The sequence below is a fragment of the Larimichthys crocea genome, chromosome XIV (genome assembly GCF_000972845.2).
Source record: "Larimichthys crocea isolate SSNF chromosome XIV, L_crocea_2.0, whole genome shotgun sequence".
NCBI classification, from domain to species: Eukaryota; Metazoa; Chordata; class Actinopteri; family Sciaenidae; genus Larimichthys; species Larimichthys crocea.
Genome location: NC_040024.1, coordinates 331,915 through 345,918, shown reverse-complemented (window position 1 = coordinate 345,918; position 14,004 = coordinate 331,915). Strand labels below are relative to the sequence as shown.

The 14,004-nt window shown below is 40.0% G+C and overlaps 1 protein-coding gene across 1 annotated transcript in view; it reads right to left on the bottom strand.

Annotated features, from left to right (window-relative positions):
- The window catches only part of adam19a (ADAM metallopeptidase domain 19a), a 191,412-nt gene that overhangs the window by 27,266 nt on the left and 150,142 nt on the right, over positions 1–14,004 (bottom strand). Inside the window, exons 11-14 of the mRNA XM_019255667.2 lie at positions 7,725–7,867; positions 7,345–7,522; positions 4,481–4,570; positions 2,216–2,411 (exon numbers count right to left, since the gene is read on the bottom strand). Of these exons, the coding sequence (XP_019111212.2) occupies positions 2,216–2,411; positions 4,481–4,570; positions 7,345–7,522; positions 7,725–7,867 (607 nt within the window). The remainder of the gene's footprint in view (positions 1–2,215; positions 2,412–4,480; positions 4,571–7,344; positions 7,523–7,724; positions 7,868–14,004) is intronic.

The following is a 14,004-nucleotide window of genomic DNA, read 5'->3' as shown; positions in this document are numbered from 1 at the left end:
ATACTGGTCTCACCCACCTACAGTGAGCACCCATCATGCACATAGTGGAAATACAGTAAAAGACCCAAAGAGATGTGTGCTAAATATAAGATTCTATGAGAAAATCTGCTTGTTTGGTGTCAAAAGGAGTGAAAAGAGAAAATCAATATTAATTTCATCCACGACCTGTAGAATCAGAATCAGATGAGTTTTGCTCACAGTGGACTTTCAGCAGAGAGAAAACGTGGCTACCCCGCTGTGAGGACAGGACTTTCAGACACTGCACCCCGCTGTTCGTTGAGAAGAGCTCCAAACTTTCTCTTTCTCTCTGTTTCTCCACGAGTTAAATAAGCACAGATTCATATTCAAGTGTCTTTAGATCAATGTGTTCATCTTTCTTTGCTACAAACCATTATGGTGGGCCAGCTTTAGGCCATGCCCCACAGTTTGAGCAGCCCTGGATGAGATGAAATAACAGAAACAAATCTGCAAAATGAAAATACAGCTCTCTAAATCTGTTTCAAGAAAAACTGAGGACCATTTTGAGACTTAAATACTTTCTATGAAGATCGCACCTATATCGCATTCATAGTGAATTATAATGCATTATGACTACACTATGTCAACAGTCATTGATACTCTTGACTGTATCTTGACTTATAAACTAGAGTTTGACTGACGAGGCTTATAACACATTATGACCGTCTATACCAGGGGTGTCAAACTCATTTTAGCTCAGGGGCCACATGCAGGAAAATCTATTCCCAAGTGGGCCGGACCGGTAAAATCATGGTAACTTTAAAACAACAACAAACTTCAGATTGTCTTCTTTGCTTAAATTTGGTCCAAAGTAGTACAAGCACATTCAAATGACTTCACTTTGTGCTTCAACTGGCTGTCCAAATCCGCTGAAAGATCAGAAATCCTGTCTGCAACTGTGTTTCTTGTCAGGCTGATGTTTGTAAAAGCCCAGCGTTTTTCAGGGCACACAATCAGACTGCTGTTTATTCAGACCCGCCGACAGTTCATTCAGCTTCTCTCTTCTGCTGTCCTTGGAAGGTGTCGTATTTGTCGGCGACGAAGGTTATATCCTTTCACTGAAACATGCTGTGAACACAGCAAACATACAGCTTTCATATGCACTTCTGTGAATAAATAGGAGGGATGACCATTTTGCGTCATTCTTTTATTGGAAAACTGCAGGGGCCTGATCTGGCCTGCGTGTGACACCCCTGGTCTATACTCACCTCAACAACACACAGCTCAACAATCAACTTTAATAAGACCTCATAGCACAGTAAAACACTCCATGCAGTGTCATAAGTTATCATTGTACGAACTGAAAAAAGTACAATTTGATGCATTTATAGTAATTCATGCTTCATTACTAGTGTTCAGTAGTGTGTATGTGTGTGTGTGTGTTATGCATTTTCATGCATCTAAAAGAATTTATGCTGCATCATCAGTAATAATTAAGTAAGAAGACACAACGCAGAGAACTAACTAGCTATAACTTGTCAGGAGCATCTATAAAGCATTATAAGTCACTATGAATAGCCCTATAATGCACTGTAGATGTAGTCTTCATAGAAACTTACCATTATTTATTGTATTCATTCATTTTAGTGATTTTATCTGAACAAAATGATTTAGTTCACTTTTTTCATGTCTGACATCCTCATATTGTTTTTTCTTTGCTCTCCTAACGTTGTGAGAACTCTATTCTTAAACTCTCTGCTTCCTCCCCACAGTGGCACGACTGTCAGAGCCACGCATTGTTTTTTAGTCTTTGTTTAGAAAATGAAAAAATAGGATGCAGGACAGTAAAAAAAAAGGATGCTGCACATTAAAAGTCAACGTGTGGCTTTTATCTGCCGTGCTCTTTTGTGCTGCTGTACAAACACTGTCAGGCCTGTGAATGCAGCGCTCACATCTGAGAACAAATACGGCGAGCTTTGACGACTCTTTATTTTGACAGTCTAGTCCTGGCTCATGTTGTTCATTGTATTAATCCACTCTGAACACACTACAGCGTGACTGCTGTCAAATCAGTTTGCTCAAAGACTTTTAAAAAGCGTTACTGTTAAAATAAAGCTGAACCTCTGCTGGTAAATGCCTCAATTTAGAGTGTTTAAACAAAGGCTAACACTGGTCCGAGGGCATGCACATCCCTTTAATGTTGACTGAATGGGTAAAGTGTACTGTCTGCGCTGTGTGATAATAGACTTTTCATTACCGTAGCCCCAGAGCTGCAGGCACTGCTGTTCATGGGTGAGGCACATGCCGTTGTAGCAGTAGGCCAGTCCGTACTGACAAGACGTGCCGTCCAGCAGGTAGACGTTGGCGGGACAGTAAGGAGAGGCCCCGGTGCAGTACTCTGGCAGGTCGCACGCCCCCGCGGGCCCCCGGCACATGGTGCCCGCCTGCTTCAACTGGCAGAGACAGGCGACAAGCAGCGAGAGGAGAGAGGAGAGGGAGAGCACAAAGACACGTGAAACAACATCTGATGTGGTGAATCAAAGAGGAAGAGGCACGGTGCAGAAAAAACAACATTTAGTCATAAAAAAAGAATCTCATTTAAAGACAAGGCTAGTGGGAACAACCTGCATTACCAGTGCATACAGTAGTTGTTTCCTAATCCTTCACGGCCTCTCAGGTCCTCTGCTGCTTTTTCAAATACAAACTAATAAGAAAATCAGCAGCTCAGCCTCTTTTAATGCAGCATAAGTGTGGAATTCCCCGTCCATGGTTAGAACAGATACTTCTTTATTCAACATCACCTTTAACTGTTTATGGTATTGTTCCTATGACTTACTCCTTATTGATTTAACTACACACATTCTGCTGTTCTTCTTAGTGACTCTCACTGTTTGATGCCTCACTTATGTGGTTCTTTTATTGTGCAGTATTTGCACTTCTCTTATCCTCTTGCCTCTGAGCTTCACACTCTGTATGAAAGGTGCTACATAAATAAAGTTAATTATTAATACTAGTGTGTTTAATATCCACTTATAAAGTTGGATTTAATAAAGTATCACAAAGTAACATTTCAACAAGCCTGAGCTTAACTTTTTAAACCATGTACCACCTCAGAAAAGGTTTGGCTCCCCACGAAGCATTAAGACAGATGAAAGCAAATATTACAGGATAAACAAAACATATTTTAAATTACATTCCTGTGAGCTTTTTCATTCGAAATTCTGTTGAATGTTTTAAATTCATTTATTTAATAAATATATATTACATAGTTCCCTCCTTGTACCTAGGGTTCCAAAAGGGTGGGAAGTTTCCAGTAAATTTCTGGAAACTTTCCATTGGAAGTTACACTGGGGAATTTAGGAAATATTCCAAATCAGAAACTCCATGGGAATTATGGAAATAAATGGATCTACATAGCATCCAAACATAAATCTAAACATTTAGTTTTGTCATAAGCAGACATGCAAAATAAAACAATTAAAAACATTTCAACAGATTTATTTGTAAGTAGAACTTTATCAAGTTTGAATTATTTTATTGAACAATATTATGTAGTCCACAAGCTCAAATGTGTGTCTTCAATAGTCTCTGTGTGCTCTGGGCTCTAAAGTGTGGTCCAGGTACAGAAATCACCTGTGCAGGTAGGGGGCGTGGCCTCAATAGCCCTGCAGTAAACAGTGTGCTATGTGCATGTGACTGAGGAACAGCAGATATTCAAGTGGACCTGCATGAAGTCTGGTTGTTTTAGTCAAGATTATAATAAAATATATTTTCTCCAGCTTTATTTAAGTTCCTGTTAAGGGCCAACCTTTAATTTTGTTATTCCTGTTTATTCCCATGGAAAGACTTGTTTTGCAACCCTACTCTACCACAGTTTGAGAACCCGTGTATTATAGCATTTATTTATGCTGTGTGTGTAATCGTCTCTAACTGTATCTGTCTGCTGTTGGTGGTCAGCAGGTCACGATAAGAGTTTCACTCTGACCACATGTTCATTTGATCCATTATTATTTGTGTATGAAAGATGCAGCTTTATCATTTATTTTAGAAATGAATTAAACTCGAGAGAATAAGTCAAAAAATGCATAAATACACAGAAAAAATGCTAAGATATGAAACATGTACATTCGTGTAACAAGTGTAAGAATATCAATATGAAGAATAACAGAACAGTGAGAATAAACTGTGTATGTGAGAAGAAGACGAGCAGGATGAGAGGACGAGGAGACAGAACACGAGTTCTTACATCCTCAGTATTTTGTCTCCTCTGTCGGGTTCAGGTTTTGGGTTCAGACTGGTGGATATTACAGAGCGCTGTCAGGATGTGCATGTGAACGGAGAGATGAAAGGTGTGGGTGTGATGTGAAGACGACGAGGCCTGTTGTGACGGAGGCTGACACGCGTTCAGGGTACAGTATGTCAGCGTGCTGACATGACGACTGACAGTCATCTAATGATACTGAGCTACTACTGCAAACGAGGTGAGCTCCCATGTCTGCGCGCGTGTGTGTGCGTGTCTTACTTTGCAGCCTTCGCAGCACACTCCATGGGCGCACTGTGCCTCTTCCTTCAAAGTGCAATTATTGGCATTGCAGCAGTCATTGGTGCACTCCTGGAACACACACACAAAGATTTGTTATCACAAGTCAACACAGCTTGAACACACACACACACACACACACACACACACACACACACACACACACACACACACACACACACACACACACACACAACTCTAATACAGTAAATAAAAGGTTGGAACAAACTAAATAAATAATTTAATAATAATTTATAACAGTTATAAACCAACTGCTGTAGATTTCATATATATGAATTAAAGATCAAGTGAGAAAAAAGTCATAAATATTAAGTTCTAATTTACATGTTGTGCTTTATTGTTGTCTTAGTGGGTAATTTGACACCTGCACTGTGTGTTAGTTCACTTTTATTTTTATATAGTTTTATTCACTCTTAATTTTGAAGGCATAACTGTGTTCACACAGTTATGTAAACTCAAGGCCCACGAGATCATTTCATACACTATCTTATTAATGGCCCGAAGAGATATATATTATATATATATTATATATATATTTATATATTATCTTTTTATTTAAAATGATTATCTCGATTTAAATAACTTATTAGAAAGTACATACACAGTGTGTTCAGACACTTCTGAGTAGCAGATGATTGACAGCTATGACTGACAAATCACATTTTAAGCAGATGCTGTCAGGAGAAGCGACTTTGCCTCTGCTCTCGTTTCAAACGGCGTGCACAAAGACAGTATCTCCTGTTGCCATGGCGCCCTCCGCCAAGCCACGGTTACACTCAAAACAGATGTGGGAGTTGACTCAAGAAAGAGGAGAAAAAAAGCCAATTATAGCAGTAGGAAGGAGCGGAGCGGGGATTAACGCGAACGCAACAACAACAGTGATTTGGCTCCCTCGTACAACACTGAGCCCATGTTTGAATTCTACAACTGTAATGTTTCTCTGACTTTACACACACACACACACACACACACACACACATTTAAATGGATTTTCAAAATAAAAGACTTTCTAGCTTTACTGTAAAATATTGTTGGTTTTAAAAGATTTCCTTTTGACTTCCTTTCTTCTCCTCACACAGATCTGCATCATGTGTGTTATACTTTTGTCTGCGATGGGTGAGATCACAAGGTGGGACCATTAAACAGCATTCTGCAGCTCGTCTCATTTGCAATGCTAAGAGCAGGTGGCTTGTCAACAGCCTGAGCTCGACTGTCAGCTCGGCTCTGAGTGGGAGTCATAACAAACAGCCCCATCAGCTGCTGTCAGCCACCAATTTGCTTCCTCTGTTTCCAATTTGCTCTGCTGCTTGAACCAAAGAAGGTTTGCTTAACCTCTGGGTTTATTGAGCACAAACACTTCATCCCAACTTGAGGAAAACTTTTGGCTCTCTCTCAGCTTTGTTGCACAAATGTGATGCAGAGTGCATTGATGATGAGGCTGCGATGACGCAGGATGAAGTCCCTTTAATTACTTTATATGACATAACAATAATCAGAATCGTGAATCAGCTTTCATGGATTTTAAAACTCCTGTCTTCCTTTTTTTTCTCGTTCTAACTTTTATTTACTATTACAGTTTGTAGCATCCTCTTGGCGAGGCAAACAGGAAGTAGAATGTTGCTATGGAATTATCATAATCATTAGCCTTATACTTGCACTTAACTCAGTAGTCAATAGTTGATGTGCTTTCTTCCTGAAAGTGAGTTGAGATGTCTGTGTGTTAAGTACAGAGATGGAGGCAGGGTGGAATTAGCCTAGCTTAGCATAAAGACTGGAAGCAGGGGGAAACAGCTAGCATTGCCCTGCTCTTGTATCTTTTGATTCATTCATACAAAAACAGTAAAAGTCCTCAGAGGGGGTCCACACGGCCTCAGTCTGTGCTCGGCATGGTCTTGTTTAGTTCAGGGTGCTGCACCACCTTCATTTCTCTGAAACTCTTGAAAATGTTCCCAGATGTGGCCAGTACCTGTAGCAGATGCAGAGTCACCTGCTTCTCTAGCGCACTCATTTTGGCATTGTCCTAAACTGTCCACTTATTGGAACTCAGTTTTTGGACACTGTCGGATGTTTTCAAAATGGTGATTGAGCCAGAGCCTATGATAGTCATTTTTGGTGTGACAGGAGAGAATCTCACTGGAACTGAACTCAAGGCAACAAAATGTGTTACTTTCCTAGCACAAAGACTGATTGTTCTCCTTTAGAAGTCTCCATCTGAAGCTAGAGAAACTGAGACACACAATGCATTTGGAAAGCATTTACATCAGAGCTAAGCTTTAAGTCAGCTTTATTTACTATTCTGAATCCATCGTTGCCTTTTATTTTGTTTCTGATTTATGTTGTATGTATGTTCTATCTTCTTTTCTTTCTGTAATGCGTTCTAAAAAAGCTATTAAAATATGTCTGAAAAATGAATTTATGGTCTTAGAGAAAACTACATGCTGGAAGTATGTCTTGTTGGGTGCAGTGACGGGGTGCAGCTTCATGGAGTCTTGTCGTCACGCTCTCAGATAAAAAGCTTTTTCTTTGTTGAACCATGTAAAATAAATAACAGGCTTATCTCTGCAAAATCTTGATATGTGGAGAAATTAAAGTACATTATTTTCCTCTGAGATTTAATGGAGTAGAAAAATTGTCATAGTGTCATAAGTACCTCTGTGTGGTACTGTGTGACATATATTAATATAATTATTATTGACATGAAATCTCTTATGTCAGAATTTGAATAAATGGAAATCAAACATGGTCCTGATGCTTAAAAAAGATCATTTGACGTGCAGTGACAGGTTTGATGGGGTTTTCAGACAACAAGGAGTAAATGTGCTCACATCAGGTTCTCCGCAATCACACTGTTCTCCGTCCTCCACGAAGCCATTCCCACACTTCTTGCCCCCCACCAGGTCCTTCATGTTGGGCATGTTGTAGAGACACATGCCCCCTCCCTTCTGGAAATAGCTGTCCAGGTCGCGCTTGCTGCAGTGGCTGAAGACGCGTGGGAATGGATGCCTGTTTTATGGAGAGAACATATGACATGAAGAATTCTGTCCTAACAGCAGGTCCCCGTGTTTCTATGTGGTGCATATAAAGACGTTTTTACGCCGAGTTCTGCAGGCCTCTACATCAATATGTCATTAGTAAGCATTATTCATATGCCAAGCAGAGTGTGAGCAGGTTTGTGCTGAAGCCTGACGCGGTGCCCGAGGCTCACCCAGTGGCGGCAGCCATCACGCAGCCTCCCTGCTCGGCGGTGGCCTCTACGCAGCAGCCGTCGTGGTCGTGGCTCATGCCGAAGTTGTGGCCGATCTCGTGGGCCATGGTGGCAGCAGCGCCGATGGACAACTCCGAGTGGTCCTGTGGGTGAATGAGAGGTCAATTCAGACAACTCTGACGACATTGCTAACAATACAGGCGTCATGGCAACACACTACAGGTAAAAACACTGCTTTTCCATGCACTGATCACGTTTGAGGCTACTTTGCTTCTGTAAAATGTTTTTAGTGGAAAGAAAAAACACATTTCTATTTTAGTTTATCTGACTTTGTCTGTCTGTAGATTTCATCAGAGGTTATTATCAAATAATGCCTCTGTTCACCTGTACTGTCTCAAAAAGTCTGAATTTTACAGGCATACATTTTTGTAATTATCTTTTTTTATTGAAAAAGGACAAACTGTCCAACTACACTTCAGTGCTGCCTGTGAGGGGCAACAAAATCAGGTTTATAAGAAGAGCTTTGACAACAGCCGATGGTAGAGTGAAGACCCACCTCCACCCTCTCTTTGGCTTAGTGAGCTAACCTCCTTTACCCCAGACAGATAATAATGTATAATGTAAAATAAAGGCCGGAGTATGGGTTCATCTGAGTGAACATCTGAATACAGCAAATATATATGACTGAAGAGTGATACCAAAAAGAGACACAGTTGCTCATGGGCAAAATCGAATGACTATTATTTTTAATTTCCATTCATGACTTTAACTCTGCATTTTTTTTTTTTTTTTTTTTTTTTTTATAAATATATGTACAACTAATGAGAAATGAGGGGAGTGAGTGGGAGGGGGGTCAGGGTAAAAGAAGGTGTTCACAGTGTATAATCTCTTATGTGTGAATATAGAAAAATCCACCGTGTAAAAAAAGAAAAAGAAAAGAAAAACCTGCCTCTGCAGTACATTGTTACAGTTAGATTGCCTGTATCAGTGGTAACAGTCTTTCAGTAAACCTGTTTTCAGCTGCTCTCGCTGTGATTTTCTACATGAAGACATTTTTTCTCTCCATGCTGTTAAGCTGGGGCAGCTGTGGCTTTAACCAGGAGGACGTAATTGTTTTCTTTGTTTTAAAAGTCAGAATTCTCAAGGTTCTGTCTGTAATAGCATCAGGATGTAAAGTCGGTATGCAAAGCGCTGCATCTAAAGTAAAGTTAATACACAAAACATGTTTAATCTCCATTTGAAAATATAATATATGTATAAAGTTCCCACCAAGCTTTGCTTTGAATGTTTCCTCCCATTTTTCTGACATCATTCATGCTGCAGTGTTTTATACATTTTTGAAATCAGCCCTTTCTTTGTCTCTTCCTCTGTGAACGACATAAATAGTTCCTCTAGTTTGGATGCTGCTTCACAGATAGTCTCTCATTCCTCATGCGTCTGAAGTGAATGTCTTTAAAAAGTCACAATACATATCTTTAAATGAGTTTCTGTGCCACTAATCTTCACTTTAGTAACACTTACATACACTTCCAGTTTGATTCCTATCTATATTTTGGAGGTTTGTACAGTGCTTGATTTATACAAGATTTTTATTCATAAAAACATGGAGAAACATTTTTATGTCTGTTGAAAGTATTTTCTGATTTATAGAGTGATAAAAAGAGATATCCAAAACTCCCTCTGTGCAAACCTTTGCCTCTTCCATTTTTTACTCTCTTCACCTGTTGTGTTTCTATCTTTACTCTTTCTTGTCCTCTGGGATTGTAATAAAGTCACACTGAGACTCACGCGGCGCATCTAACAGGCGCCTCAGACCGCCGTCACAGTGTGAGGGTTATTTCAGTGTTTTCAAGGTGTGCGCCCTCTCCTTATTGCATGTGCACTCAGGGGAAGATTGCACAGATAATTGGTTGATTGTGTATTCCACTGGATCTACTAAGGTCACGTAATTTGTGACGGTCAGTTGTGTGGGGAAAACTGGGTGAAAAGCAGCTCTAAACAGAGCGCTGGTGGGATTTCGATGGAACACGAGGCAGACTGCAGAGAGGGGAAGAAGCACGGCTATTAGTCTTTTCAAAATAAAGAAGTAAAAAACAAGAAAACACCCATAAATACTCTCCATCGGCACACAGTACCTCAGAGTCCTCAGCATACAGAGGAAGTCAATGCGGTACATTTGAAAAAGCATGTGTGTGTGTGTGTGTGTGTCCGCTCTCTGTCATCCTTAACTTCCTCCGTGATCGCTCATTGTAAATGTTGATATATCCCATAATACAGCACAGCTGGTGTTGTTAACCTGTATTTATGTTGATTCTCTTAGACGACGTGGCCATTATAAAATAATGCTTTGGTCAGCTGGGCTGTCTGCCCCAGATGTTGTTAGCTGTGAGGCAGATGTTGTTGTTTACCAGCTGAGAAGAGGGTGAAGAAAAAGATTTAGAGGTGTGTGTGACGTTCAGGTGTTCAACAATGACCTGGTTACAATGTTTTCAAACTTATTGTAGATGTTACACACAAGCCAGTTGTGTATTTAGCCCGCCTCAGCTCCACCCACACTCCACCTCTTTTCCAAGTGGATGCAGGACTGAACAGATGGCAGCGACCAGAGTCACAGCACTGAGCTCTTCAGCAATCTGTGGGTGACGTCACAGAGACTACGTCCATGTTTTACACATCACATGGGAGAGTTCTATCGGACAAACAGACCTGATGTTGGCACTGATCACCAAAGTCAGCAGGGTTCATCCTCTGGGGATTTCACAGCAATTATTTCAGTCTGGATCAATCACCCGACCTACACCGCTATCCTGGATAAAAATGATTTGATATTTTTAATATTAGACCAATATTTTTCAGTAGAAAACCTTAACTTGCTAAATGTCTAGCTTATATAAAGCAAATGAAAATGAGTGTAAAAAACAACAGTACCTGTGTATGAAGTGGTTAATGTTTGTCTTTTCACAGGTTTCCTACTCCTCTTTATGTCCGCCTGTTGTGTGTAGCCTACAGTTTCCTTCTCAACTGCTCAGTCACAAGCACACCTGCATCTCAACAACCATCATCCAACCAACCTGGTTTTGCCCGTCTCATCTGCCACAGCCAGTCTGGGCCGGTCTCGTCGTCCACCACCCTGACCTCAAAGATCCTGCAGAACCTTTTCCAATAAACTGTTTACCGATTCTGGTTCCCTGGCTCGTGTTTGTTTATTGAGGCTGCAAACGTTTATTATAAGTTCGATTATTTAAGCTAAACTCGTTCCAAAGGTAACAAAGACAAACTCACAAGAGCGGAGCTGTGTGAACACACGCCAGTGACAATACTCTGAAGATTTGAGCTCCTCTTTGATCCTTTGAAAGCTGTCATTCACTCCTCGCTCTGCTTCTGAATTATACATACTGTAGAAAGTAGGGATGTGTTAACTGTCTGGAAATGCTGATGATCTGCAGTGAAATCCCTCACATGCTTTTTAGCGGTCTGAGTTCCAGACCACAGAAGTAACGTGTGTGCTGGTTCTGAGGCGGTTTGAGCCGTGACTCTGCAGCTCGGTCAGCCACAGGACATTGGGATTCAAGAGGGCAGCGCTGCCCACAGGGGAGCTAACAGCCTATTAGAAGCTAATCAAGCCTGGAAAAGCTATCGATCTCTGCGACCGCATCCATTTAGTCCACTGCTGCACACATATATGAAGCTGTACATTTACACAGGCTGAACAGTGCTACACAACCGCAGGCAACCGGGCAAGTTCTGAATGTCAATATCCAACATCAGCCCGGAGGGCGAGCACCCCGTCCTTCGAGAACTTAGAATAAAATGAAATGTGTCTCTTCCTTTCCTAACCTCTAAGAAAATACTCTTAAACATTACTAAGAATCCTATCATTTTGAACTTTGAAGCTCACGCTGTCATTGGTTTAAACATCTCTCTGTTTCGTAAAACTCCTTTTTGTGATAATCCCAACATTTCCCATCAGATTACAGATGGAACACTGATCAATTGGGTTAGTAAGGGCATAAACACAGTTGAAGATCTATATATCCAAGGTAAATTTTCAAACTTTCAACAACTGACAGAGAAATTCCAACTCCCCAAACATAATTCATTTAAATATATTAAAATTAGACACTGGATCCGCAATAATTGTTCAGACTTTCCTCATATCCCCACGGAATCCCCGTTTGAAGAACATTTAATGTGTAAAACATTAAACACCAGTAAGGGGCTGATATCTGCTATTTACGCTATTTTAAATAATAACCTGACAATATATAATAAGATTAATACAAAGAAGAAATGGGAATCAGATCTTAACGTAAGATACAACGACAAAGACTGGTGTAATATCCTTGAAATCTCTCAATCAGTACTAATCTCAAAACACAGACAAATACAGTTCAATATATATATAATAGAACTTATTATACCCTAAACAGACAACATAAAATAAACCTCAACTCCTCTCCAAATTGTCAGAGATGTAGGACCTGTGAGGGGGACTTGCTTCATATCCTCTGGAAATGTCCTAACTTGAAAAACCTATTGAAAATACATCATTAATATAGTTTCAGAAACTACAAATATCAAGATCCCCTCTGACCTGATGATATGGAGTCTGGGAGATATACACATTTTAGATGCAAGCTTTAATAAAAAATATTTCATATTACTTGCGGGTACAGCTGGTAAAAAATGTATTTTGCAGAATTGGAAATCAGAGTTTCCTCCATCGCAGATACAATGGTTAAATGAATTAACATCTTACAGCACTCCTGAAAAAATCTTCAAATTCAGTGTGAGGAGGAACCCAGAGAAGTATGAAAAGATATGGGGCTCTTTCTTGTCCTTACTACCATCACTACATCAGTTTAGTATGTTAGTATATAACCTGCTCCCCTTTACTATTTTGTCTACCTCTGTGGTTTTGACTGTTTGGGACCTCATACAGCATTTGCATGAGGTGAACTTACGCAATTGTTTTATTTATCTTATTTTTTACTGGTCCAAGGTTGAGGGTGGGAGTTGATGAGTGGTTCTGATTTTGTATGCCTGTTCCTTCGTGTGTCTTGTTTGTGAATGTACTCATATAAAAAAGACTTCAATAAAAATATCATAAAAAAAAGATAGAAATGTTTTTCCTGACTGATAAACTGAGCACGTGTAAGGACATGAGGTGTCAGATAAAAACAGTCAAACTCTTCAGGTGGAAGAAAGATTAAGTGTACCGAGACGCCTGAGAACAAGTTCAACAATAAAAAGAGAATATCAGCAAACTACAAGAAATGTCACCAGACACAAACCAGTCCAAGAAATCCATCACATCTTCTTTTTTTTTCATATCTAAAATAAATGTCTTCTCTATCTCCAGCCGCCTCACACTGCATCAGATATAAACTTGATTTGACTCGTTGTAACTGCTATTGATTTATCTCGTTTGATCAGAGAGCTGACGAGAAACAACTGGCTCCAGAGAGCACTTTTCACATTATTTTTTTTTTCAGCAACCGTAGTTTCTTGGAAGTAGAGGCTGAGGCGAGGGGTATTCAGTTTGTAATGGTAAATCACTGACTTTATTTAGTCTGACTGTTCCGTTGCATTTTATCTGTTTCATCCGACGCTTGTCTGACACCAGTCTGAATTTGAAGTCTCAACTACAAAGCTGCTCAGAGTTTAAGAAGTGAGACATTTGTCGTTGTCCAACTCTTTATTTGAGACGTCTCCATGGTCATTGATAACTCACTTTTCCACAGGAAAAACAGCTTGCACGCTCTTTAACATTTTGTTGAATTTGTTAGTAGTAATGCTGGCATGGGATACGTTGGAAATATGTTGTATCAATCTCATGTCTGTGTGTTGAGTACAGAGCTGGAATCAGGAGGCTATTAGCCTAGCTTAACATGAAGCAGGGGGCATGAGTTGTTTTTTTTAGTAACTTTCTGTATTTTCATTATTGAGTCACATTTTGGATGAGAAGAGCTTGTTAGCATTTAAGGGAACATGCTTCTGCTTGTCACCTGAGCTTTATCTCTACAAACATCCAAGGAAACACAACATACAGTTGTTGGATTCAGGATGGTGGATGGTGGTGTCTGATATGTTCCCTGCACTATTTTTTAAGGAAGAAGCAATGCTTTTGTTTCGGGGATTAGTCTTCTCAGCAGAACCTTCATTGCTGCTCAGATTCAGTGAGAGCTTCCTCAAACAGCAGAACCTTTCTGATTGATCTGACTGTAAATTTTTTCTGTAAATGGTCAGTCCTCTGAAATGAACACAGCATAAGTTGAAG